Source organism: Sebastes fasciatus, chromosome 17 (genome assembly GCF_043250625.1).
Source record: "Sebastes fasciatus isolate fSebFas1 chromosome 17, fSebFas1.pri, whole genome shotgun sequence".
Classification (NCBI taxonomy): Eukaryota; Metazoa; Chordata; class Actinopteri; order Perciformes; family Sebastidae; genus Sebastes; species Sebastes fasciatus.
This window is the reverse complement of record NC_133811.1, coordinates 32,762,397-32,789,829: the sequence shown is the minus strand read 5'-3', so window position 1 is coordinate 32,789,829 and position 27,433 is coordinate 32,762,397. Positions and strand designations below refer to the sequence as shown.

At 49.6% G+C, this 27,433-nt stretch overlaps 1 protein-coding gene across 1 annotated transcript in view; it reads left to right on the top strand.

Moving 5' to 3' along the window:
- The first annotated feature begins 216 nt into the window (after window positions 1-216).
- The window catches only part of LOC141753762 (PHD finger protein 14-like), a 51,107-nt gene continuing 23,890 nt past the window's right edge, over window positions 217-27,433 (top strand). The window contains exons 1-3 of the mRNA XM_074612305.1: window positions 217-290; window positions 7,095-7,216; window positions 25,294-25,411. Coding sequence (XP_074468406.1) covers window positions 7,134-7,216; window positions 25,294-25,411 — 201 coding nt within the window. The 5' untranslated portion in view covers window positions 217-290; window positions 7,095-7,133. The remainder of the gene's footprint in view (window positions 291-7,094; window positions 7,217-25,293; window positions 25,412-27,433) is intronic.

Here is a 27,433-nt window from a genome sequence, read left to right as displayed (position 1 = left end):
TTGAAGTCTCTCCCTCTCTGTTGTAATCAGAGCTTCTCTGTGCTTTGTTGACATCGCCGGGCCGACCGCGTGTGCCTTTTAGTGCACGTGAGCGTGCCCCACTGGTTATTAGCTACAGCTGATAATCATCATCACGGAAGCGATAGAAATGCTCCCGATCCTGCGTACTGCACCTTTAAGACCTGCTGTGTGTTTGTGTTTTTGAGTCCCGTGTTTGTGTCTTGCAGAGAACCAGAGGACAGAAGAGGAAGAGAGTTCCCATCGGTGAAGACAGAGAAGATAAAACTGAGGTTTGTTGTTCTAATAACTTCTTGAGGTTCTTTATGAACCGGTTCAGCTCGGCTCGTTCACTGATATTAACTTCAGTAATCCAGGTTTATTTGTCCTGGATCAATTTATTGACAGTTTATTAAAATCCCATATGAGTGAATGGATTCCATCTCCCCCTGACGTTACACGCTAACCCTCAGTATGGATTATATCCATCATTCATTCGGACGGTCGGAGGCTTGACCTGCCGGGAGAATAAACTATGAACTGATGAATTTATTAACAACTTCATGGTAATAAATGGATTAAAGGATATTTCAGTCAGTCACCAGGACACTCATCACTTCATCATCTTTGATTCATGTGTTCATCTTTTATTCATTTTGATTAATGTAATTATCATTTAGTGTTACAGAAGTCAGATCTAATATCAAATGTGCTGTCATCCATCAGTTTACTCTTTCAACCATCAGCTAGTGTTAGCTGGAGCCAGCAGGTGTTTAGTCTAGCTTAGACTGGATTTAGACTGGATTTAGACTGGACTCAGACTGGATTTAGTCTGTTGTAAATTGACTATAGATTGTCCAATCTGCCCCAAACTCGACATGTTTAATAAGAGTCTTTAGCTCCATGCAGAACATTCTCTCTAACTGTTGAGTGCAGTGTCTGACTTTCATGGAAATGCATGGCAGCGGTACCTCTGACGTGCACTAAGGGCCGAGGGCCCGTTCAACACTGCTACAGCTGTAATTCTTTCTTTTATATATAAACAAAAACGTCCACCTTCAGAACAATCAGCTGCTCTAATCACATCCAACCTGTTTCACACCAGCTGGGAAGGATCCACGTCGGTCTGATCCTAACAGGATCCTAACAGAGCTGTGGGGGGGAGACATCCTGCTCCGGTGTCCCCCCGTCTCTCTCTCTGGTGTGTCCTCGTCTCTCTCTCTGGTGTGTCCTCGTCTCTCTCTCCGGTGTCCCCCCGTCTCTCTCTCTGGTGTGTCCTCGTCTCTCTCTCTGGTGTGTCCCCGTCTCTCTCTCTGGTGTGTCCCCGTCTCTCTCTCCGGTGTGTCCCCGTCTCTCTCTCTGGTGTGTCCCCGTCTCTCTCTCTGGTGTGTCCCCGTCTCTCTCTCTGGTGTGTCCTCGTCTCTCTCTCTGGTGTGTCCCCGTCTCTCTCTCTGGTGTGTCCCCGTCTCTCTCTCTGGTGTGTCCCCGTCTCTCTCTCTGGTGTGTCCCCGTCTCTCTCTCTGGTGTGTCCCCGTCTCTCTCTCTGGTGTGTCCCCGTCTCTCTCTCTGGTGTGTCCTCGTCTCTCTCTCCGGTGTGTCCCCCCGTCTCTCTCTCTGGTGTGTCCCCGTCTCTCTCTCTGGTGTGTCCCCGTCTCTCTCTCCGGTGTGTCCCCGTCTCTCTCTCTGGTGTGTCCCCGTCTCTCTCTCTGGTGTGTCCCCGTCTCTCTCTCCGGTGTGTCCCCGTCTCTCTCTCCGGTGTGTCCCCGTCTCTCTCTCTGGTGTGTCCCCGTCTCTCTCTCTGGTGTGTCCTCGTCTCTCTCTCCGGTGTGTCCCCGTCTCTCTCTCTGGTGTGTCCTCGTCTCTCTCTCTGGTGTGTCCCCGTCTCTCTCTCTGGTGTGTCCCCGTCTCTCTCTCTGGTGTGTCCCCGTCTCTCTCTCTGGTGTGTCCCCGTCTCTCTCTCCGGTGTGTCCCCGTCTCTCTCTGGTGTGTCCCCGTCTCTCTCTCCGGTGTGTCCCCGTCTCTCTCTCTGGTGTGTCCCCGTCTCTCTCTCCGGTGTGTCCCCGTCTCTCTCTCCGGTGTCCCCCGTCTCTCTCCGGTGTGTCCCCGTCTCTCTCTCTGGTGTGTCCCCGTCTCTCTCTCCGGTGTGTCCCCGTCTCTCTCTCTGGTGTGTCCTCGTCTCTCTCTCCGGTGTGTCCCCGTCTCTCTCTCCGGTGTGTCCCCGTCTCTCTCTCCGGTGTCCCCCCGTCTCTCTCCGGTGTGTCCCCGTCTCTCTCTCCGGTGTGTCCCCGTCTCTCTCTCTGGTGTGTCCTCGTCTCTCTCCGGTGTGTCCCCGTCTCTCTCCGGTGTGTCCCCGTCTCTCTCTCCGGTGTGTCCCCGTCTCTCTCTCCGGTGTGTCCTCGTCTCTCTCTCCGGTGTGTCCCCGTCTCTCTCTCCGGTGTGTCCCCGTCTCTCTCTCCGGTGTGTCCTCGTCTCTCTCTCCGGTGTGTCCCCGTCTCTCTCTCCGGTGTGTCCCCGTCTCTCTCTCCGGTGTGTCCCCGTCTCTCTCTCTGGTGTGTCCCCGTCTCTCTCTCCGGTGTGTCCCCGTCTCTCTCTCCGGTGTGTCCCCGTCTCTCTCTCTGGTGTGTCCTCGTCTCTCTCCGGTGTGTCCCCGTCTCTCTCCGGTGTGTCCCCGTCTCTCTCTCCGATGTGTCCCCGTCTCTCTCTCCGGTGTGTCCCCGTCTCTCTCTCCGGTGTGTCCTCGTCTCTCTCTCCGGTGTGTCCCCGTCTCTCTCTCCGGTGTGTCCCCGTCTCTCTCTCTGGTGTGTCCTCGTCTCTCTCTCCGGTGTGTCCCCGTCTCTCTCTGGTGTGTCCCCGTCTCTCTCTCTGGTGTGTCCTCGTCTCTCTCTCCGGTGTGTCCCCGTCTCTCTCTCCGGTGTGTCCCCCCGTGTCTCTCTCTGGTGTGTCCCCGTCTCTCTCTCTGGTGTGTCCTCGTCTCTCTCTCTGGTGTGTCCTCGTCTCTCTCTCCGGTGTGTCCCCGTCTCTCTCTCTGGTGTGTCCCCGTCTCTCTCTCCGGTGTGTCCCCGTCTCTCTCTCTGGTGTGTCCCCGTCTCTCTCTCCGGTGTGTCCCCGTGTCTCTCTCTGGTGTGTCCCCGTCTCTCTCTCCGGTGTGTCCCCGTCTCTCTCTCTGGTGTGTCCCCGTCTCTCTCCGGTGTGTCCCCCCGTGTCTCTCTCTGGTGTGTCCCCGTCTCTCTCTCTGGTGTGTCCCCGTCTCTCTCTCTGGTGTGTCCCCGTCTCTCTCTCTGGTGTGTCCCCGTCTCTCTCTCTGGTGTGTCCTCGTCTCTCTCTCTGGTGTGTCCCCGTCTCTCTCTCTGGTGTGTCCCCGTCTCTCTCTCTGGTGTGTCCCCGTGTCTCTCTCTGGTGTGTCCCCGTCTCTCTCTCTGGTGTGTCCTCGTCTCTCTCTCTGGTGTGTCCTCGTCTCTCTCTCCGGTGTGTCCCCGTCTCTCTCTCTGGTGTGTCCCCGTCTCTCTCTCCGGTGTGTCCCCCCGTGTCTCTCTCTGGTGTGTCCCCGTCTCTCTCTCCGGTGTGTCCCCGTCTCTCTCTCTGGTGTGTCCCCGTCTCTCTCTCCGGTGTGTCCCCGTCTCTCTCTCTGGTGTGTCCTCGTCTCTCTCTCTGGTGTGTCCTCGTCTCTCTCTCCGGTGTGTCCCCGTCTCTCTCTCTGGTGTGTCCCCGTCTCTCTCTCCGGTGTGTCCCCGTCTCTCTCTCTGGTGTGTCCCCGTCTCTCTCTCCGGTGTGTCCCCGTCTCTCTCTCTGGTGTGTCCCCGTCTCTCTCTCCGGTGTGTCCCCCCGTGTCTCTCTCTGGTGTGTCCCCGTCTCTCTCTCTGATGTGTCCCCGTCTCTCTCTCTGGTGTGTCCCCGTCTCTCTCTCCGGTGTGTCCCCGTCTCTCTCTCCGGTGTCCCCCCGTCTCTCTCCGGTGTGTCCCCGTCTCTCTCTCTGGTGTGTCCCCGTCTCTCTCTCCGGTGTGTCCCCGTCTCTCTCTCTGGTGTGTCCTCGTCTCTCTCTCCGGTGTGTCCCCGTCTCTCTCTCCGGTGTGTCCCCGTCTCTCTCTCCGGTGTCCCCCCGTCTCTCTCCGGTGTGTCCCCGTCTCTCTCTCCGGTGTGTCCCCGTCTCTCTCTCTGGTGTGTCCTCGTCTCTCTCCGGTGTGTCCCCGTCTCTCTCCGGTGTGTCCCCGTCTCTCTCTCCGGTGTGTCCCCGTCTCTCTCTCTGGTGTGTCCTCGTCTCTCTCTCCGGTGTGTCCCCGTCTCTCTCTCCGGTGTGTCCCCGTCTCTCTCTCCGGTGTGTCCTCCTCTCTCTCCGGTGTGTCCCCGTCTCTCTCTCTGGTGTGTCCTCGTCTCTCTCTCCGGTGTGTCCCCGTCTCTCTCTCCGGTGTGTCCCCGTCTCTCTCTCTGGTGTGTCCCCGTCTCTCTCCGGTGTGTCCCCGTCTCTCTCTCCGATGTGTCCCCGTCTCTCTCTCCGGTGTGTCCCCGTCTCTCTCTCCGGTGTGTCCTCGTCTCTCTCTCCGGTGTGTCCCCGTCTCTCTCTCCGGTGTGTCCCCGTCTCTCTCTCTGGTGTGTCCTCGTCTCTCTCTCCGGTGTGTCCCCGTCTCTCTCTGGTGTGTCCCCGTCTCTCTCTCTGGTGTGTCCTCGTCTCTCTCTCCGGTGTGTCCCCGTCTCTCTCTCCGGTGTGTCCCCCCGTGTCTCTCTCTGGTGTGTCCCCGTCTCTCTCTCTGGTGTGTCCCCGTCTCTCTCTCTGGTGTGTCCTCGTCTCTCTCTCCGGTGTGTCCCCCCGTGTCTCTCTCTGGTGTGTCCCCGTCTCTCTCTCTGGTGTGTCCTCGTCTCTCTCTCTGGTGTGTCCTCGTCTCTCTCTCCGGTGTGTCCCCGTCTCTCTCTCTGGTGTGTCCCCGTCTCTCTCTCCGGTGTGTCCCCGTCTCTCTCTCTGGTGTGTCCCCGTCTCTCTCTCCGGTGTGTCCCCGTGTCTCTCTCTGGTGTGTCCCCGTCTCTCTCTCCGGTGTGTCCCCGTCTCTCTCTCTGGTGTGTCCCCGTCTCTCTCCGGTGTGTCCCCCCGTGTCTCTCTCTGGTGTGTCCCCGTCTCTCTCTCTGGTGTGTCCCCGTCTCTCTCTCTGGTGTGTCCCCGTCTCTCTCTCTGGTGTGTCCTCGTCTCTCTCTCTGGTGTGTCCCCGTCTCTCTCTCTGGTGTGTCCCCGTGTCTCTCTCTGGTGTGTCCCCGTCTCTCTCTCTGGTGTGTCCTCGTCTCTCTCTCTGGTGTGTCCTCGTCTCTCTCTCCGGTGTGTCCCCGTCTCTCTCTCTGGTGTGTCCCCGTCTCTCTCTCCGGTGTCCCCCCCCGTGTCTCTCTCTGGTGTGTCCCCGTCTCTCTCTCCGGTGTGTCCCCGTCTCTCTCTCTGGTGTGTCCCCGTCTCTCTCTCTGGTGTGTCCTCGTCTCTCTCTCTGGTGTGTCCTCGTCTCTCTCTCTGGTGTGTCCTCGTCTCTCTCTCCGGTGTGTCCCCGTCTCTCTCTCTGGTGTGTCCCCGTCTCTCTCTCTGGTGTGTCCTCGTCTCTCTCTCTGGTGTGTCCTCGTCTCTCTCTCCGGTGTGTCCCCGTCTCTCTCTCTGGTGTGTCCCCGTCTCTCTCTCCGGTGTGTCCCCGTCTCTCTCTCTGGTGTGTCCCCGTCTCTCTCTCCGGTGTGTCCCCGTCTCTCTCTCTGGTGTGTCCCCGTCTCTCTCTCCGGTGTGTCCCCCCGTGTCTCTCTCTGGTGTGTCCCCGTCTCTCTCTCCGGTGTGTCCCCGTCTCTCTCTCTGGTGTGTCCCCGTCTCTCTCTCCGGTTTGTCCCCCCGTGTCTCTCTCTGGTGTGTCCCCGTCTCTCTCTCTGGTGTGTCCCCGTCTCTCTCTCTGGTGTGTCCCCGTCTCTCTCTCTGGTGTGTCCTCGTCTCTCTCTCTGGTGTGTCCTCGTCTCTCTCTCCGGTGTGTCCCCGTCTCTCTCTCTGGTGTGTCCCCGTCTCTCTCTCCGGTGTGTCCCCCCGTGTCTCTCTCTGGTGTGTCCCCGTCTCTCTCTCTGGTGTGTCCTCGTCTCTCTCTCTGGTGTGTCCTCGTCTCTCTCTCCGGTGTGTCCCCGTCTCTCTCTCCGGTGTGTCCCCGTCTCTCTCTCTGGTGTGTCCCCGTCTCTCTCTCCGGTGTGTCCCCCCGTGTCTCTCTCTGGTGTGTCCCCGTCTCTCTCTCTGGTGTGTCCTCGTCTCTCTCTCTGGTGTGTCCTCGTCTCTCTCTCCGGTGTGTCCCCGTCTCTCTCTCTGGTGTGTCCCCGTCTCTCTCTCCGGTGTGTCCCCGTCTCTCTCTCTGGTGTGTCCCCGTCTCTCTCTCCGGTGTGTCCCCCCGTGTCTCTCTCTGGTGTGTCCCCGTCTCTCTCTCTGGTGTGTCCCCGTCTCTCTCTCCGGTGTGTCCCCCCGTGTCTCTCTCTGGTGTGTCCCCGTCTCTCTCTCCGGTGTGTCCCCGTCTCTCTCTCTGGTGTGTCCCCGTCTCTCTCTCCGGTGTGTCCCCCCGTGTCTCTCTCTGGTGTGTCCCCGTCTCTCTCTCTGGTGTGTCCCCGTCTCTCTCTCTGGTGTGTCCCCGTCTCTCTCTCTGGTGTGTCCTCGTCTCTCTCTCTGGTGTGTCCTCGTCTCTCTCTCCGGTGTGTCCCCGTCTCTCTCTCTGGTGTGTCCCCGTCTCTCTCTCCGGTGTGTCCCCGTCTCTCTCTCTGGTGTGTCCCCGTCTCTCTCTCCGGTGTGTCCCCCCGTGTCTCTCTCTGGTGTGTCCCCGTCTCTCTCTCTGGTGTGTCCTCGTCTCTCTCTCTGGTGTGTCCTCGTCTCTCTCTCCGGTGTGTCCCCGTCTCTCTCTCCGGTGTGTCCCCCCGTGTCTCTCTCTGGTGTGTCCCCGTCTCTCTCTCTGGTGTGTCCCCCCGTCTCTCTCCGGTGTGTCCCCGTCTCTCTCTCTGGTGTGTCCCCCCGTCTCTCTCCGGTGTGTCCCCGTCTCTCTCTCTCTCATCCCCCTTCTTCCATCCCGTCCCCCAGCAGTGTCCCGTCCAGCTCTGGATTCTAATCATCCGTGTTTCCATAGGAACCGCTGCCACGGGAACGCCGACAACGCCAGTCTGCAATGCAGAAGAAACCCAAAGCTGACGACACGAGGACGGAGTGCACGACCTGCAGAGGACCGGGGGACAACGAGAACCTTGTGAGGTGAGGCAGTGTGTGTGTGTGTGTGTGTGTGTGTGTGTGTGTGTGTGTGTGTGTGTGTGTGTGTGTGTGTGTGTGTGTGTGGTGTCTCGTGAGGTGTGTGTGTGTGTGTGTGTGTGTGTGTGTGTGTGTGTGTGGGTGTGTGTGTGTGTGGGTGGGTGTGGTGTCTCGTGAGGTGTGTGTGTGTGTGTGTGTGTGCGTGTGTGTGTGTGTGTGCGTGTGTGTGTGTGGGTGTGGTGTCTCGTGAGGTGTGTGTGTGTGTGTGTGTGTGTGTGTGTGTGGGTGTGGTGTCTCGTGAGGTGTGTGTGTGTGTGTGTGTGTGTGTGTGTGTGTGTGTGTGGGTGTGGTGTCTCGTGAGGTGTGTGTGTGTGTGTGTGTGTGTGTGTGTGTGTGTGTGTGTGGGTGTGGTGTCTCGTGAGGTGTGTGTGTGTGTGTGTGTGTGTGTGTGTGTGTGGGTGTGGTGTCTCGTGAGGTGAGGGAGTGTGTGTGGTCTCGTGAGGCGGTCGTATCCTCCTGATGATTAAAGTTCAGTCTTCATTAGGCTCTGCAGCATGGTGGTGGTGGTGGTGGTGGTGGTGGTGGTGGTGGGGGCTCCTCTATCGGCCCCCTGTATTGACCTGCCACAGACATTTGCACAGTTCATTAAGGACTAATGAATAGCACAATTTAGCCGGCTCCTTTCTGGGGGTTTCAGGTGATTTCAGGTGGTTTCAGGTGTCCGCCCGATAATAAGCACGGTTCTTTTCTTCTTTGACGTTGGAATTCTGGTAGAAAATAAGAAAGCAGATCGCAGCAGGCGGCTCGTCAGGACGCATCAGGACACGTCACCTGATGAAGCTCTTAGGAAACGTCCCTTCATGCATTTCACACTGTCTCTGTTAGGACTTGTGTTCAGTTGAAACAGAACTCCAACACTTCTTCTCTCCATTCTACCTTAAGAACAGCTCACCTGTATGTTCTCTAACAGCGTCAGGAGGCTCGTATTAAAGACCAGCTTCTTCGTCTTCTTCTTCTTTTAAAACATGTTGGATCATTTTGATTCCTTATCTGCTCCGACTCAACCCTTCCTCCGTCTTCCTCCGTCGTCTACATTAATACAGACTAATGTACATTTTGCAGCAGTAGTTCCATTCCACCAGCAGCAGAGTGCTGCCGTCCTCACCACAGATACTCCGTCACTCACTACTTCAGTCCATCTGCTTCTACTGCGTTCTGTCTGATGAAACTCAGCAGCTCCCACACAGATGTTTCACATTCCAGCAGTTTAAAGGACATAAAGGAGTTTAAACAGTCCATCAGCAGAACGTTCTAATCATTATATGGTATACTAATAGTAATGTAGTAGTAATAGTAATAGTAATCATTGAAGTCATTTTGTGAAGATCTGACTCTGGGCCCTTGGAAAATATTCTCTATTTTCTAACATTTATTATTATTATTATTATTATTATTATTATTATTATTATTATTATTATTATTATTATTATTATTATTATTAATAATAATAATAATAATAATAATAAATGTTAGAAAATAGAGAACATTTCCTTATTATTAATAAGAATAATAATAAGGAATTATTATTATTAACAATATAGAAAAGATAGAAAGAGTTATTATTAGTATCATTATTAATAATGATAATAATAATAATGAAAATAATAAATGTCAGAAAATAGAGAACATTTTCCTTATTATTAATAATAATAATAATACACTATTTGTATAGCACCTTTCATTCAAGAAAAGCAGCACAGAGTATTTTACAATAAAAGAAAGTAGACTAAACATAAAAACGGCAAACAACGTAATTGATGGAAAATAAAAAATCTACTTGATAAAATAAGAAAAGAAATGAACCAAACAACGGACCAGTTGATGAAAAGGTTTTTTTGATCCCTCAACAGTGATGTAAAGTAGGAAAGCAGAAGCACTTTGAATTCTGATCTAAATGTTTTCCTGTTAAAAGGAGAAGGTCAGAGAAGCAGAGTGGTGAGTATGACGTGATGATGTGAGGTAGGTCATTTCACCCCCCCAATATTTATACCCGCTATTTGTCCGTGCATGCTCATTATCTGAGACTCTTTGAGGCTGTTATTCAAGAATGAATCTTCTTTTGCACCCATTCACAGCGCAGTGTGTGTAGAGCAGAAGCATGGAGAAACAGCCGATGTAGAATAGAATCTAGTGTCTGTAGTGACGTCCTGTTACTACGGAACGTCCTGTTACTACGGAACGTCCTGTTACTACGGTACGTCCTGTTACTACGGTACGTCCTGTTACTACGGAACGTCCTGTTACTACGGAACGTCCTGTTACTACGGTACGTCCTGTTACTACGGTACGTCCTGTTACTACGGTACGTCCTGTTACTACGGAACGTCCTGTTACTACGGTACGTCCTGTTACTACGGTACGTCCTGTTACTACGGAACGTCCTGTTACTACGGTACGTCCTGCTACTACGGTACGTCCTGTTACTACGGTACGTCCTGTTACTACGGTACGTCCTGTTACTACGGTACGTCCTGTTACTACGGTACGTCCTGCTACTACGGTACGTCCTGTTACTACGGAACGTCCTGTTACTACGGTACGTCCTGTTACTACGGTACGTCCTGTTACTACGGTACGTCCTGTTACTACGGAACGTCCTGTTACTACGGTACGTCCTGTTACTACGGAACGTCCTGTTACTACGGAACGTCCTGTTACTACGGAACGTCCTGTTACTACGGTACGTCCTGTTACTACGGTACGTCCTGTTACTACGGTACGTCCTGTTACTACGGTACGTCCTGTTACTACGGTACGTCCTGCTACTACGGTACGTCCTGCTACTACGGTACGTCCTGTTACTACGGTACGTCCTGTTACTACGGTACGTCCTGTTACTACGGAACATCCTGTTACTACGGTACGTCCTGTTACTACGGAACGTCCTGTTACTACGGAACGTCCTGTTACTACGGAACGTCCTGTTACTACGGTACGTCCTGTTACTACGGTACGTCCTGTTACTACGGTATGTCCTGTTACTACGGTACGTCCTGTTACTACGGTACGTCCTGTTACTACAGTATGTCCTGTTACTACGGTACGTCCTGTTACTACGGTATGTCCTGTTACTACGGTACGTCCTGTTACTACGGTACGTCCTGTTACTACGGTACGTCCTGTTACTACAGTATGTCCTGTTACTACGGTACGTCCTGTTACTACGGTACGTCCTGTTACTACAGTATGTCCTGTTACTACGGTACGTCCTGTTACTACGGTACGTCCTGTTACTACGGTACGTCCTGTTACTACGGTACGTCCTGTTACTACGGTACGTCCTGTTACTACGGTACGTCCTGTTACTACGGTACGTCCTGTTACTACGGAACATCCTGTTACTACGGTACGTCCTGTTACTACGGAACGTCCTGTTACTACGGAACGTCCTGTTACTACGGAACGTCCTGTTACTACGGTACGTCCTGTTACTACGGTACGTCCTGTTACTACGGTACGTCCTGTTACTACAGAAAGTCCTGTTACTACGGTACGTCCTGTTACTACGGTACGTCCTGTTACTACAGAACGTCCTGTTACTACGGTACGTCCTGTTACTACGGAACGTCCTGTTACTACGGTACGTCCTGTTACTACAGAAAGTCCTGTTACTACGGTACGTCCTGTTACTACGGTACGTCCTGTTACTACAGAACGTCCTGTTACTACGGTACGTCCTGTTACTACGGTACGTCCTGTTACTACAGAACGTCCACGGAGTAGAGAGAGCATCGTCATGGAGACGGACGACAGACAGAGCTGTTAGTGTTTCATCTGTCATCCTCGTGAGGCAGCGTTTGAGGTGTGAGGGTTGCTGGGTTGCTGGTCGGGGGTGTGAGGGTTGCTGGGTTGCTGGTCGGGGGTGTGAGGGTTGCTGGGTTACTGGTCGGGGGTGTGTGAGGTGTGCTGCCCTGACTCTTTCTATCTTTGCATTGCACAGGTTGTGAGAGCCGGGGCAGCCTCCTCACCTCCCATAGAAACTGGGGACAGATGACCGTTGGCTTAGAGACAGAGAGAGAGGCAAATTGAAGTGTTTGAAGAATGGCGCTCAAGACCGTCACGCCGCCGCCGCCCGGCCGCCACCTCTGATCCAAACTGGACCAACAACATGTCCAACGAGCGGAACTGTCTGAACCCAAAACATGGAGTCCATATGTTTTGTTGGACTCTTTAACGTCTTTCACACACTACGAGTAACTTGGTTGATTCTGTTTTTGTGACCGATCGTGGCTCAAGTTGCTTCTATGCAGCTGTTTGCTGCATCTGCAAGTAAGAACAACATCTGTATTTATATTATTCATGTATTAAACTGGCAAATAACCACAACACCTCTCTGGTGCTATTAGAGAGCATTAAACACTAAGAGTTTACCATCCAGCCAGGAGGAGACTGATTCAGATTGAATGTGTAAGACGTTGAGTCATCGGTGTCTTTAAAGAGACCGGGACATGTGACGTGTTTCCTTTTCCCCACTGAAGATGTTTTCTAAAGAGCTCATTTCATCAGAAGATCTTAAAGTCTGGGTAAAGTAGATATTATACATGTTAGAGAAGAAGTGCTGCACTAGACAGTACTGAATTGTACAGTTTGACCGTTTGTCATGATTTATATGTTCAGGATTTTTTGGGCAACCTGAAATCACACAACCCGTCCTCTAACCCTCCATCAGCACCGAGCATCAGGGGTTCTCCCAGTCAGTCACCAGTCACAACTAGGGATGTTCATAGTTAACCGTTTAACTGTTAACCCACATTCGGCATTTTAACCGATTAACGCTATCGGTTAAAACGGTTAAAAGAAATGTTAATAATTAACTCAAAAGCTGAGCGGCTCGTCTCTTTAAGGAGAAAAGCTGGTCCACCTTAACAGTCCACCTTAAGAGGCAGAGCCGGAGTTGCAGGATACAGGAAGTCAGCTCCGGTCTCTCCGGCTCTCTTGAGCGGAGGAGTTGTAGTTTCATAGCATTTATTCACCAACAAATAAACTGAACACACACTGCTACACCTACGTTCACAACTAGAACGCCACCAACAACCTCACACTCACCACCAACACACACACACGGTCTGTTGGACACTCGCTAAAGTTACTCAGACTACGTGTGGCGGCGAGCACGAAGCCTCCGGCAATGCTAGAGCTGCTAACGTAGCACAAACACACACACTGTTTGTTGGACACTCACTAAAGTTCCGCCGGGCAGACACACAGCTGACAACCTGCTAAACTAAACTAAATGTGCGGTGGAGACTTTTACTGGGAAAGTGGCTGCATGTCCGCGACACTACACGCAGCATCGTAGCTGCTGAGTTAACGCTCCCGGACGGTGAACTGGAGACTCAGTTGTCTGTTGTGCTCATACACCGCTGCATGCGAGGCAAAAATCTTGTGGGTTAACGATTAATAATCGGTCAACAAGGGTCGGTTATCAGTTAAGAACATTTTTCAAAATTAGCGTCCCTAGTTCCATCCCTTCCTCACCACAGCCAGGCGGTGAACTGGCCGTCTGTGGGCCCTCAAACAATCCATGAAGTGATCAGTGCGTGTTGCAGGACTGGACTCACGTTGGTTAACTTGTGCTGACGTCGTAGACTCGGCTGTCGTAGACTCGGCCGTCGTAGACTCGGCCGTCGTAGACTCCGTCCTGTTAAACGCTGGATAAATAGGTTTTGAGTGAAAAGACTTGTTTCACTGTCAGAATTTGATCAGTCCGGTCCGATAACATAACGTCTAGAAGAGATTGAATTATTTTATCCCCTTTCAAGTTAGCATGTAGGGCTAACAGGAAGTTAGCATAGGGCTAACAGGAAGTTAGCATAGGGCAGGGGTCAGCAACCTTTACTATCAAAAGAGACATTTTTTGGACAAAAAAAATTAAAGCACTCCGTCCTGAGCCGCAAAACATCTCTGAACCTCATGATGAAGGAAACCTAGTTTATAGTCTAAGTATATAGTATATCAGTCTAAAGCAGTGAGGGACAAAGAGACAATGTACTACGGAGTATTAGGACCACACTGAGGGAAAACACATCTGAGATTTACATTCATAACGTTACGAGAAAAAAAAAAATAAGACGTAAAATAACTCCCGTACAGTACAGTAACGTACCGTACAGTAACGTACTGTACCATACAGTAACGTACCGTACCGTACAGTAACGTACCGTAACGTACAGTAACGTACCGTACAGTAACGTACCGTACAGTAACGTACCGTACAGTAACGTACCGTAACGTACAGTAACGTACTGTACAGTAACGTACAGTAACGTAACATACAGTAACGTACCGTACGGTAACGTACCGTACCATACCGTACAGTAACGTACCGTACAGTAACATACCGTACCATACCGTACCGTCGTACCATAGACCTACAACCATGATGAATAAAACAGGTTAGAGGGGCTGAAGAGACGCAGGTTGCTGACCCCCGCTTTAGGTGCATCCAACATGTATGTGATATATATTTTAGATCTCTTCCCCGTTCGACGTCTCATCAGTACCAATCAGTGTTATTGATCGAGGTCACCCTGAGCCCTTCAGTGTGAGTTTGGTTAATGACTGACTTGAGTGTTGTGTTGTGTTTTCTCAGACGTAGAAGAGAAGTCTGTGTTGTGTATAGAAGAGTCATCTGTCTCTGGTGTGTAGCAGTCAGTCAGTGATCGCTGCTATAAAGCTTCTGTAGTAGAAACAAACTAGTGTAGTTAGTGGTGATATAGCACTTAAATATTAGTCTTTAGTGTCTTTCTGGCATTTCTAGAAGTCTTCCTCCGTCTCCGTTATATCTCCAAGTGCCAGTTAAACTGACACGTCCTCAGAAAGAAGCCCAGCTTTGTCTCGGTGTCCCCGGTGGCCCGTAGTCAGCGCTGTCAAAACAACAGCTGCTCGCTGCTCTGTCAGGCCTTCATGACAAGTGTCACATGGTGCCCTGGTGTTCCCCTCTGTAGCCCGTACAGGGCCCTATATGCATGCTGTTAGAGCAGTCAGACCCCTGCAGTGGGGCCACTGGGTTGGTCTTTAGAGACCCGGTCTCAGTGCAGACTGACATGCTGACTCCAGACCAGTCCTTCATCATCATTCACACTCAGTCTGTCTCAAAGACTGCATGTCACTTCTATAATGCATGGCTCTATGTATTTATCCAGATCTGTACAGTAATTTAAAAGCTGAACATGCGTGATGTGGTCTTATAGAAGCTGAATGCCAGGTAGTAGAAGCTGAATGCCAGGTAGTAGAAGCTGAATGCCAGGTAGCTCCATGGTGTGACGACGTGTACAGTATTTATTGAAGAGGCCAAACATACATTTTTGTGCCTACATACTTGATTATTATTCTATATCATCATACGCTCGTGTTGTGAACAGAGTTGAACTCTGATTTGTGATATTTTCTTTTGATTGCCAAACCTTTGTTTACAGCCTCGTGATGCTTTTAGGGGAATATTTCTGATTACCTGTGTTCTGTATTACTGTGATACTGTATGAAGTAAGAATGTGAACGTTGCTGCTGTTGTGTATGTGACGTGTCGGCCTCTGGCCTGCAGCTCCTGACAATTAAGCGGAGCTTTAATAAACTCTTGACTTTTTCACCTTATTGCTGCAGTGATAAATGAGTGTCAGCCGGCTAATTAATTGTTCTAAAGTCGCGGCAGCGGCAGTCCGTTTGTGCGTGTAATGCCCTCTGTCATCTGTGATTTATCACCTGGGAAGTGGCCTTCTTGTTGGGTGGGTGGGTGGGGGGGGATAGAACAGTGCAGGCTAGAACTGAGATTTTCTCACTGCAGTCAGTTCAATTCATCGGCTTTATTGGTCTGAAAAGAGAGAGCCTGAGACCATAGAGCTGTCAACACATAGACCAGCTATGAGACTACAACACAAGGCTCTTTGTCTGCAGATGGGGGGGGGGGGTGTACGGAACGCATATACTAAAAACTTAACAAAATCTAACCGAGGCAAGAATCAGACAACAGATCTGCTCTAACAGAGATCTTCATCATCAAATCAGCATCAGCACGCAGAACATAGAACATTCTGCTGCCAGCCCTTTCTTTCTACATAGAGTTCTCCTTTCATAATGGCCGTTTCATTTCATTATAAATGTCATTTATACTTATTGTAGACAGAGAAAGGTTCAGAAACGTGTGGTAATTAGTAAATAATAGTAATAATCCACCATTAAAACTCCGTACTATATTCATTCATGGAGCTCTGCAAGTCACTGCATGTTCTACAACACTGACCTGCACATATTTCAGAATAAAAGCCTCGTGTTAACAAATGAAGGAATTCTGTCCACAGAAAAAAACAAACGCTTGAGGGCTTTTATTTTGAAATGAAAGCAGGAAGTGATGATTTAAAAATAAGTCTTTACTTTTTTTCATCTCCGTGTCATTTTCTACCGATAGAGATGTAAACTGTAGTAATGTAGCTTGTATGATGTTAATATACAGTCAATAGATCACCTTCACTGTCGGTTGTTGCTGTGAACCGCGCGGCTCGCGGTAAAAATAAGCGATACGCAGCCGAGGGCGGGCAGTGTAGCTGCTCTAACCCGGTAACACGGACGCCAAAATAAGAACAAGAGGTAACTGCTGTGCTGACATTCTCAGTGTGGACGATGCTGGAGAGGGGGTGCCCCCACGCATTAGGGGGCGCTATGGAGCCCGCTGGCGACGCCCGAGCCCAATCACTACATTGCTTTGCAATTTTCTCCGGTTCTGATGGTTTTCGTGAGTTTTCATGCATCCTGAGCGCCTCAAAAATACGATCTCGCAGCGGAAAAATAACCTTAGCAAAAACAATTTCCGTGCTCTGATTATCGTATTATTGACCCAAAAGAATAAATAATATCTAATATTGTTTCCTTAGTTCCGCTCAGCCTTTGTTCTCTAAGCGTTTGTGGGAGACGACAGAAAGAGACATGTTGGTTTGTAACGTGGCGTCTCTCCGTGAGATGGAACCACCTCACCGTGGTGAACTGTGCCCGCTCCGATCCCTCATCCTCGACCCGGGGGGGTCTCCGGGGACCGAACGGCACCCGGCAGAACCAGAGACGGGCTCGGCTGCAGCTGGTTCCTGGTCGGGATGAGACCGGCGGGGGGAGGAGAAGAGAGAAGAGCTAGCGGGGAGGGGGGGGGTTCTGGAAAGCAGTAACCTTTCCGATGATGAGTGCGTTTCCCATTACTGCTCTGACACCGGATCCGGGGAGATGATTTAATGGCGGCATTTTGTTTTTGCTGACTTCACCCTTTCCCCCCCCCATTAAAACAGAAAACACAGAGCTGGGAGCGCGGCTGTGTGGGAAGAGTGGCCAAGCAGCTCAAATCTATTACTCCCCAGCTTCTTCCCCCGTCTCTTTATCCCACTGATTCCTCCACCGTGTGGAGTCCTGCTCCGATGCTTCCTGAGGTACTCTCTCTTCTCCCTCTCCCACGCCTTAACTGCTTCCTGTCTCTTCCTCTTCTAACTGCTCCGCGTCGCCTCCTACCCGTTTTACAATCATTACACACCCAACATGAGCCACACAGCCTTATATCTTAATTGATTACCTCGTCATAGACTTGTTTTAATGGAGTTGCAGCAGGCTATAAGCTGTTTGTATCTCTAGTGGAGTTTCTGTAGCGAGGTGCCGATAGAGCGGACCGCGGTTCTGGCCGGGTCAGACGCTACGAGGCTCCAGTTTAATCCCTCGGAGGTAAGAGGGAGATGGACGCTTCTCCAGGGTGCTACCCGGTTCACTGGGGCCCCCTGCTGGTCAGACCCGTCCAAAGCATCAGGGGACTTCTGTAGAGGAGCTGATAAGGCCCGGTGCTCTGACTCGGCTTCCTCTGTACAGGTGAGACTTCAGCGCTCCATTCACGTCTTCCCCTTCTTGTAAAACAATGGCTCCTTTCTAATGCTGCAGTGACCAAACAGTAAATCAAATAAAGGTCCAATGATCCAGTCCTTTCTATGGGGAGACACCGGCACACTCTGTCATGGATGAGAGTCAATGGCTGACTGCTTTGTGTCATATTGATCTCCGTCACATGGCCCCCCCACCCCCGAGGTAATTGCATTGCTCACTTGTGATAAATTCATTGCCTTGTTTCAGCCACTTGGGCTCTGACACCGGGGGGGGGGGGACACCAGAGAGAGAAAAGAAGTTTCTGAGGCCTCAAACTCCCCGTCGATACACAGAGCCGTGACTGAGGGTACCGAGCAGGACCATCCATACCTCTACCGGTTCTGTGTCTCTTCCTTAACGTTATTTAGCTTCGCTGGTGTTCTTCGTTTCTGTAGTCAGGTTTGGTTTTGATGAGCAGACGAGAACATGGGAGCTGATGCCTTTCTAGATCTCTACATCTCAGAGGGTTCAGCCACAGAGAAGATAATCAGGACAGTTATTCTTCGTCGACTAACACTCGTACCATTTTGTCGAGTAATCGCTTAGTTCAGTGGTTCTCAAACTCTGGTCCACGTACCAGCAGTGGTCCGCGTGCTCTCTGTAGTGGTACACGGAGGAATCTCTGACTATCGATTCCTCTTATTGATGTTATTAACGTTAGCTGTTAGCAGCCGTTAGCAGCTCAGTCCTGACTGGATGAATACCGGAGATACCAACGTTAACGGGGGTGCCATTGAGTTATTGTTATGAGGCGTTCAAAGTCGGCTCAGGAAAAATGACTATTGGGTGACGGTAAATTACAACGTTATCATGATGTGTTCAAATGTAATCTGGTAAAATGTAGTTTTTGGTGAGAGACTTGAATAAATCCAGTTGTTAGAAGGAGATGTTTTCACATCAATATAAAATAGATATTAAAGAGAGAATTATGACCTGTTTAACTTCCTAACAACTTTCCAAGATGTATTTTAATCAAAGCAAATATTTAAATAATCCTAATCATTTGAATTGTGTGTTTTTATGCAAATAACCACTATAGATGACAATAACAAAGTTCAGTACTGTGGACACTAGCCTCCCTCCATGGTGTCATTCAAACATTTTAATTTACCGTGTATATAATGTTTTTTATGTTAAATATATCGAACATTGAATGACTTCAGATCTAAAATGTTATTCCTTCATTTAGCGCAGAGATTTCAAAAGTGGAAGATAACAGTTCTGAGTGGCAGACTAAAGAAAAAACTCTACTGTCACAGAGACGGGAAGTGAAGAAAGTTAATTTCCGACCCTGGACAGGTGTTCCCTCAGGGACAGCGGTGGGTCCGGGTTAAGGTTAGTGAAGCCAGGCTTACTTCGTGCTGGTTAAACAGTCTGCTCTGCACTTCTACACATCCTTTTCTTTTCTATCCAACCGACTCCGTCTAATATCGTGTCACCAACGTCTTCATCAGTGAGACGTCATTTGGTCGTGGTGATACGTCACACGGAGGCTCGCGGCGGATCCTCCAGCGATAGCGCTTCCTCTTCCTCTTCATGACACCTAGACGACGATGTGACAGCGGGTTTGAAGAGCTGGATGAGATCAAATGAAGCCAGCATAGATTTGTGGGCCTTGAGCTCCGCTGGGGGAGGACGGGGTCCCGGGGGGGGGGATCTGAGAACTTCGCACAGAGATTAAATACCAGATGAAAGTGGACATGAATCGGCCACCGAGAGCAACATGTGTTGCAGACAAAAGCAATCAATCATGTCCCCTCCACCACCTCACCTCCAATAAGATTACATCAATCAATAAGCTCTCTTATGAGTGATTGGATTTGGTCTGCTTCCAAAGTGCAAGGGAGAGAGGGGGGGGCTGGCTGCTCAATTTTCCCAATGATTAAAGCAGGGCCAAATTGCTTTGATAACATCAAGGACCTTGCTGTGGCTGGATGTGTAAGGGCAGCGCTGGGAGCAGATAGGCTGCTGGAGGTAGCAGGCCACTCAGACAGTGAAGAGTCTGAGAACAACTCCGGCTACGTTACGGAGATCAGCCAGGCAACTGGATGTTTCCATGATGCAGTTGCTATCGTTGCGTTCCTTTTACCTCGGAAGTTGGAAATCAGAGCTGGGAACGGCGTCGCTCCCGGGTCGACCGCGTTCCAGTACAACAACATTTAGCATTGGCGGTTCTATACGGAGTCAGATCAGTCTCAATGTTAATGAATCACAACTGTATTTAATGATTCATATAGAAATGAAACTCTCACAAAAATATTATTCAATGCACACAAAAATAGTTTTTGTTGAATATAAATCTCTATATACTTAATATTAATGAGCTGAACATGATAAACGTCTATGTAAGTATAACATTGTTATTATTTCAATGTGGTGAAAACCGGGACGATGTGAGTGTTTGACAGATATTTGTCGTGACTCGTCAGCTTGAAACCGGGACGTCTGGTCACCGTCTGCTCGTGGTCTTTTAGCTACGCTAAGCTAAACATGTCCAGTCTCTATTTGGGTTCAAAACATATACAGATAGAAATCCAACAACTATTGGTTCCCGCGGGAACCAATAGTTGGGGTCCCACCTCAGCCGGGGTTCTGCTGTCACCCTCCGGTTGACAGTCGCACCGGGAGCAGGGAGCCCCGTCACGGTGCGGCGAGGTCCGGGCGGGGAGCACTGTAAAGCTGCGGCCGCGAGCCACCTTCGCCCCGAGCCTTTCCAAGCCGACCTAGAGCCGGTGGCGGCGCACCGCCTCGTATGCGGGACTCCCCAGCCTGCCGTGTGTCGCTCACACCCTCCAGCTGGCTGTTAACGAGGGGCTTTAGGCACAGAGAAGTACTCGTATCGGTACTCGGTATCGGAGAGTACTTGTACTCGTACTCGGTCTATCGGTGCATCCCTAGTCAGTACTGTCCAGATGTTCTGCTACTGGTCAACAGCTCTTTGTACTGCACCAAAGTTCACCAAGATGTAACTACATGAAGCTCCTGGTGCATTTCCACTGACTGCAGGAGCGTCTGATCACATTGACTAGAATACATATGTAGTCTGTTGTTACCAGGCGCCTCACGGCGGTGCTCGTCTCTAACTGAATGTGTGGAGCTCTCCCAACGTGAAGCTCAATTCAGCAGATTTCAGCCCACCTTTCACGGATAAATAAAGATTAAAAAGCTACATTATCACACACACATCCAGAAGAGCCTGCGTGTGCATCAGCGAGCAGCGCTTTAATTCAAAGATCTCCCCCACGATACACAACAAACATTAAACAAGGGTTCATTAAGGTAAAGTAATTAGAGGAGCGTATGTGCAGTCGTCACAGCCAAATACAAAGAGCCCTCCTGTGAGTTTGGAAGGTCTTCAAGAGTCTCCAGCAGTGAGACGGAGAGAGAAAGAGTTTGCTCCTTCCTTCTTCACCTTAGTCGGAGATTCATGTGAAATCAATTGGCGGTTTGTGTGCAACAAAAGGAGCGTGCTCATTAGTGGAGCGCACACACTTTGGTCATTTGTCTTCTATTCACTAGGTGGCCGGAGGGCACTTAAAATTCCCATCGTTTCCTCGGCAGATATGCCTGCTCAGCCCATCCAGGATCCTCCACACAGTGTGTGTGTGTGTGTGTGTGTGTGTGTGTGTGTGTGTGTGTGTGTGTGTTTCAGTGGGAGTGTGTGAGAGCGATCCACCTGCCTCTGCATATCTGTGCTAATGTGCAGCAGCTGGTAGCGTATCGCCCTACAACTCATCACATGCCAATTATCTATGCCAATTAAATCTCTACTCTGATTTTACTAAATCTACCAGGTAAACATGTTTAACATGTACACACTACAGGTAGACCTGTACTATCAGACCTACTGCTGAACATGTTAACACTACAGGTAGACCTGTACTATCAGACCTACTGCTGAACATGTTAACACTACAGGTAGACCTGTGCTATCAGACCTACTAATGACCAGCTGCCTAATATTCAGTAGGTCCTCCTGACCCGTGGAGGCATGGACTCCTCTAGACCTCTGAAGGTCTGACCCGTGGAGGCATGGACTCCTACTCCTGTGTTCTGACACCTTTCTATCAGAACCAGCATTAACCCTTTCAGCAGTTTGAGCTCCAGTAGCTCTTCTATTGGATCAGACAACACGGGCCAGCCTTCGCTCCCCACGTGCATCAATGAGCCTCGGGTCTGACCCTGTCGTCGGTTCACCGGTTCTCCTTCCTTGGACCACTTCTGGTAGGTCCTGACCGCTGCAGACCGGGAACATCCCACAAGAGCTGCAGTTCTGGAGATGCTCTGACCCGGTCGTCTAGCCAGCACTATCTGGCCCTCGTCAAAGTCGCTCACATCCTTACGCTGGCCCTCCTTACGCTGGCCCTCCTTACGCTGGCCCTCCTTACACTGGCCCTCCTTACGCTGGCCCTCCTTACGCTGGCCCTCCTTACGCTGGCCCATTTCTTCTGCTTCCAACACAAAGTTCAAAGTTCTCATTGGTCTCCAATCACAGAACTTTATTGATGGATCCGTTGACATACTTCTGACTATTTTAGTTCCTGAATCCAGATGTGTTCTGGTCAGACGAGGCAGTTCTCAGTATCTTCAGAACATAACTGTATGCATATCAAACCTCTTTTGACTGTTGTAGGTGTTATGAAATGAAATCTTATTACTTTATAAAATAAATGGAAGATCATTATAGAGTTTGCTCCCAGATGAAGATGTGAGATGAAGATGTGAGATGAAGTGAACAGCAGAACTCAGTGACCCTCCTTCATGTTCAGACTAGACTAGATGTTCTCAGCCCGTCCTGTAGAACGTCAGCCTCAGTGAAAGCCCGAGGCTCGGGTCCAATCCACCAGACTGAAGATGCCTGTAGAGCCATCAGATCTGTTCCCATCAAACTGCCTAATTCCTTTCAGCACACACATCCAACTCTAAGCTGGCTTCATCGTTGAGGACTAGTAATTGATATCCAAACATCGGCTGCCATAAATCACACTCAGACGGCTTCTTGGAACAGAGTGTATAATGTGATTTCATGATATTCATTCTGAAACCGCAGCATGAAGAGACAGAACATCCCAACAAAATGAAACAGAATCAGTGTGGAGGAGCGGCGATCTCCCGCTGATTCAATAAATCCTCTTCATGTTATCGACGGAGGTGAGGAGAGACGGATCAGCAGCTTCCTGGAGGCAGCCGGTAGCACGGCGTAGCTTCAGGAGGCTCACTGAGCCTTCCACAACCGCATCTATATAGTGTTATAATAATGTAGAACTAATAATGTATTAATAATATCAACCTGAGAGAAACCAACAAGATAAGAAGATAGATTTGCTTTTTTTATTTACTTATAGCCTGATAACATCGGACGCTCTCCGTCCACACGCCGTTACATATGCACTTATATAATATATACACAAACTACGTACCATCATCTGCGTGGTCGACGTCAGACTGGAGACGGAACCTCTTAAAAGATGGTGAGTAGTACTTGCTCTCTTCCCACCTTTTATGTTTTCTTTAACAGAAAGCAGGTTTTATACTGCGACACAATCCAGCCAACAGTAGCCTCAGTAAACTACCAGCTGATCTCCAGCTGATCTCCATCTGATCTCCAGCCTGTTGCCTCCTTATTCAGGTGTTTGTAGTGAAATGAGGTGTCGTATCCATAACTCCTCATTCCAACTTCACCAATCAGCCATTCATCGTCCGTGCAGCGCTTTCAAAGTGAGCGACGGGAATGAATAGAAACAGCGTCTGCCTCATGTTGTCTGATCCAGTAGAAGAGCTGCTGGAGCTCAAACTGCTGAAAGGGTTAATGCTGGTTCTGATAGAGAGGAGTCAGAACACACAGTGAGGAGCAGTTTGTTGCGTTTGGGGACCGGTCAGGGTGCCCCATGCTGACCCGTGTCCACCGCCATAAAGCGCCTACAATGGGCACGTCATGAGCATCAGAACTGGACCACGGAGCGATGGAAGAAGGTGGCCCGGTCTGATGCATCACGTTTTTCTTTTACATCATTTGAATGGAAACGAGTTGGAGGTGTTGACTCGACCTCCAGATTCTCCAGATCTCAATCCAATGGAGCATCTGTGGGATGTTCTGGACAAACAAGTCTGATCCACGGAGACCCCACCTCACAACTTCCAGGACTTAAAGGATCTGCTGCTGACGGCTTGGTGCCAGATACCACAGCAGACCTTCAGAGGTCTAGAGGAGTCCATGCCTCCACGGGTCAGACCTTCAGAGGTCTAGATGAGTCCATGCCTCCACGGGTCAGACCTTCAGAGGTCTAGAGGAGTCCATGCCTCCACGGGTCAGACCTTCAGAGGTCTAGATGAGTCCATGCCTCCACGGGTCAGACCTTCAGAGGTCTAGTGGAGTCCATGCCTCCACAGCAGACCTTCAGAGGTCTAGAGGAGTCCATGCCTCCACAGCAGACCTTCAGAGGTCTAGAGGAGTCCATGCCTCCACAGCAGACCTTCAGAGGTCTAGAGGAGTCCATGCCTCCACAGCAGACCTTCAGAGGTCTAGAGGAGTCCATGCCTCCACGGGTCAGACCTTCAGAGGTCTAGAGGAGTCCGGGGAGTTTTTCCTGGCCACAGTGCGTTGCAGTGCTCTTGTTGGATCTCTTGGTGGATCTCTTGGTGGATCTTGTTGGGTCTCTAAACTACAGAGTACGGTCTTGACCTGCTCTGTATATAAAGCGTCTCCAGATAACTTCTGTTATGATTTGACGCTATATAAAAATAAATTGAATAGAATTGACCGGAGGAGCCGGGGATCGAACCGCCGACCTTCTGATTGGTGGGAGACCCGCTCTGCCACAGCAGAGCTACTAAAACACCCAACGGCTAGAAGCAGTCGATACCGCATGGACACACAGTAAAGTACATTAAGAGCGTGGGTGTCTCTGAGCCGGGAGAGGTTGACCTGTGACTGCAGCACAAAGAGAGACGACCACTCTGTTAATCATTTAGAGGCTGACTGCCCTTCAACAGGCCTGGTAAACACACACACTCACACACACACATACACACACACACATACACACATACACACACACACACACACACACACACACACACACACACACACACACTCCACAATTAGAGCCAATTATGTCCTAATCAATGAAGGAGATTCACATTCTCCAATGAAAATCTGATAAGAGTTTAACAGCCGGGGAGGTCAACCTGAACCCGCTCTATTCGTCTCCATTACCGGGCCGAGAGGGACAGCGTGAGGGCTTTAAAGACAACAAGACAATAATGTGTCTGCAGCGCTCACACACACTTTTTAAGAACTCAGTAATCTGCAGGGGAGAGTCGCTCGATGTCTAACCTGTGAAACTACAAATGAGGAACGGAGAACACCAGAGGGTACGTCTGAATCTCCTCTAAAGCTCCGTTTGGACCGGATTAATCCAGTCTTATCCGTTGTTGTATTGCTTCCCTAATAGGCCTCTATGTTGGTGTTAACGGATCTCCTTCTATCACATTAACAGAAACACTGTAGACTTCCTCCATTTCAACACAAACGTCACATTTCACACTGAGCTGAAAGACAAGCAGCTCTCTCCTCGTCTTCTTATTCAGCTGGTTTCAGGATGTTTACTGACGGATTTTATATCGTAGATCAAAAGGTTTAAATCTCTTCAGCTTGTGTTGACCACAGACCTGATTACAGACATCTAACCCACTGACCTCCAGACGAGGGAACCGGCAACCTGCAGCTCTCTGAGATTAAAAACATGAATTCAATTCAAGACTTTTAACGTGAGGGATATTCTCCTCTTCTCTTCTTCAGTGTGTCCTCTCGTCTGACTCTTGTTATTTCACCTGAGGACACGGAGTCGGTCCAGCTTCAGGAGACCCGCCAGGCGTTTATCTGACACTAAGCAGGCCTGTATTTATCTGGCTGCTGATCTGAACCGTTGGACAGTCGACGGCTGTGTCGGGTCAAGGGATGGCAGCGATTAGAGGGACTTTGGGACGCATTATAAAAGTGTCATGACTGACAACTAGCTGCCTCGTCATCATCCATCACAGCTCCTGAGCCAGCCTCATCATCGGAGGAGGACGGGGGGGGGGGTGTTATTTATGCGAGGCGTACCTGACGCGTGCCCTTCCTGTCGTTGCCTCAGGTGTGACGAATGCCGGCTCTGCTATCACTTTGGGTGTCTGGACCCCCCGCTGAAGAAATCCCCCAAGCAGACGGGATACGGCTGGATCTGCCAGGAGTGTGACACGTCTTCCTCCAAGGTGAGTGGGGAGACGCCTGGATGAGTGCATGGATGGATGGATGGATGGATGGATGGATGGATGGATGGATGGGGGGGGGATATAGTACTGAGATATGAACTGCTGCTTGTTTTTACCTGTGGATTTATTTGGTCTTAAGTGTAATGACCATCAGAGGAACGTTATCTCTATCTGTAGGTGTAGCAGTGTGTGTTCAGTTTATCTGTCTGTGAATAAATGCTATGAAACTACAACTCCTCCGCTCCGCTCAAGAGAGCCGGAGAGGCCGGAGCCGACTTCCTGTATCCTGCAACTCCGGCTCTGCCTCTTAAGGTGGACTGTTAAGGTGGACCAGCTTTTCTCCTTAAAGAGACGAGCCGCTCCTCTGAGCCGATCAGCTTTAGAGTTCATTATTAACATTTCTTTTAACCGTTTTAACCGATAGTGTTAATCAGTTAAAATGCTTAATGTGGGTTAACGGTTAAACGGTTAATTATGGACATCCATAGTGTGGATCTGGCGTTGGTTGCTTCGTAACGTTAGCTGATAAAGTAATTTGCAAAGCTAGTTAGTATCATGGAGCCAATGGTTCAAATCAAATACAGGAATATTACAGATAGTAACATTATTCTGGATATGATAAAGGATTGTAGTGTCATGTGACTGTTTGGGCCGATGCCCACGATGCTCGCTCACGCCCATAGCTCACCTGTAGTTCACTTAACGGCCACCGGGGTCATTAATAAGACGGGACCTTTAAAGGCACCCTGTGGAGCACTGAAGCGATGTGTTGATGCTGTTACTGTTAACTAACACAGTTACACACAGGGATGTGATCCGTGTTCCTACAGATGGGTTCATCCTCTCCACTCGCTGACAGTTGGTGGCAGTGAAAAGAAAACCAATGTGACAGAAAAGGGCAGAGAAAGAAGTCAAGATATTCCACTAAATCACTTAGTAAATGTTTTATGAGAAGTGAAATCAATGGAAGACATTTGTTGAACCTCGAGGAACGATATCTGTTCACCTTCAAGTTGTGATAATGACAGCTGGTCGTTGTAAGAATACACAGACGCTGAGTTTGATCACTACAGTTCAATCCTGTCTGACTTCTTGTTGAGTATTTGAACCCTGAAGGCTTCATCTACCTGGTAACTACAAGATAGATAGATAATCAAGAAGTAAAACAGCGTTCAGTAGCTCTCCATCTCAAAGATAGATCCCTAAAGGATTTCATCTTCATGAAAACGCATTTCTTTTTTTCATTTTGTTGTTTGCTTGTTTTTATTCAATTCTATTTCAGTAAAGGGAACCATTCAGCTGCCTCTCAACCTAATGGACCCATTTCTACCCGTTTCTATCTGCTAGTCGGTCCTGTTAGGGTCCATCTATGAAACGGGCTGATTGATGCTGAATTATAAAAGCTGTATTACAGGAAGGTTAAAGCTCTCTTCAGATGTTAACCCGTCCCCATGGAAATGCACTATTAGGATGCTTTTACATCAATATACAATGTAGTGCCTCAAACAGCAGTGTTTTTATTTGGCATTCAGTATTATATAAATATATATCTATATAGCTATAGATATATATCTATATCTATATCTATAGATATAGATATATATACACACACGTGATGGTCTGATCTGATCTGTGATAACTGAGTCGTAGTTTTCATACAAATGAAGAAGACGTGAATCAAAGCTGAATCTGAGCATCAGTCCAGGCAGCATGTTCCAGTATCAGATGTGAACATCTGGATTTGGGGTTGGTTCTGGTCCGCTGGGAGTCCACTCCAACCTCTAATGAAGCTCAGCACGGTTCTGTTGAGAAGAAACCAGCCCATCTGGATCAACTTCTGTCCTCAGTCTTAGTTTCTGACTGCTGTTGACTGGAGTTCAGTAGATAACACAGAATCCTCTTCATTCAGCTGGTAAACCATATTTACTTCTATTTACTTTCTATTCTATCATCTGATTCTGGTTCCAGTCGAGAGGGTTCCTTACCAACAGATGAAGTTATTCTGTCCTCCAGACAAACACA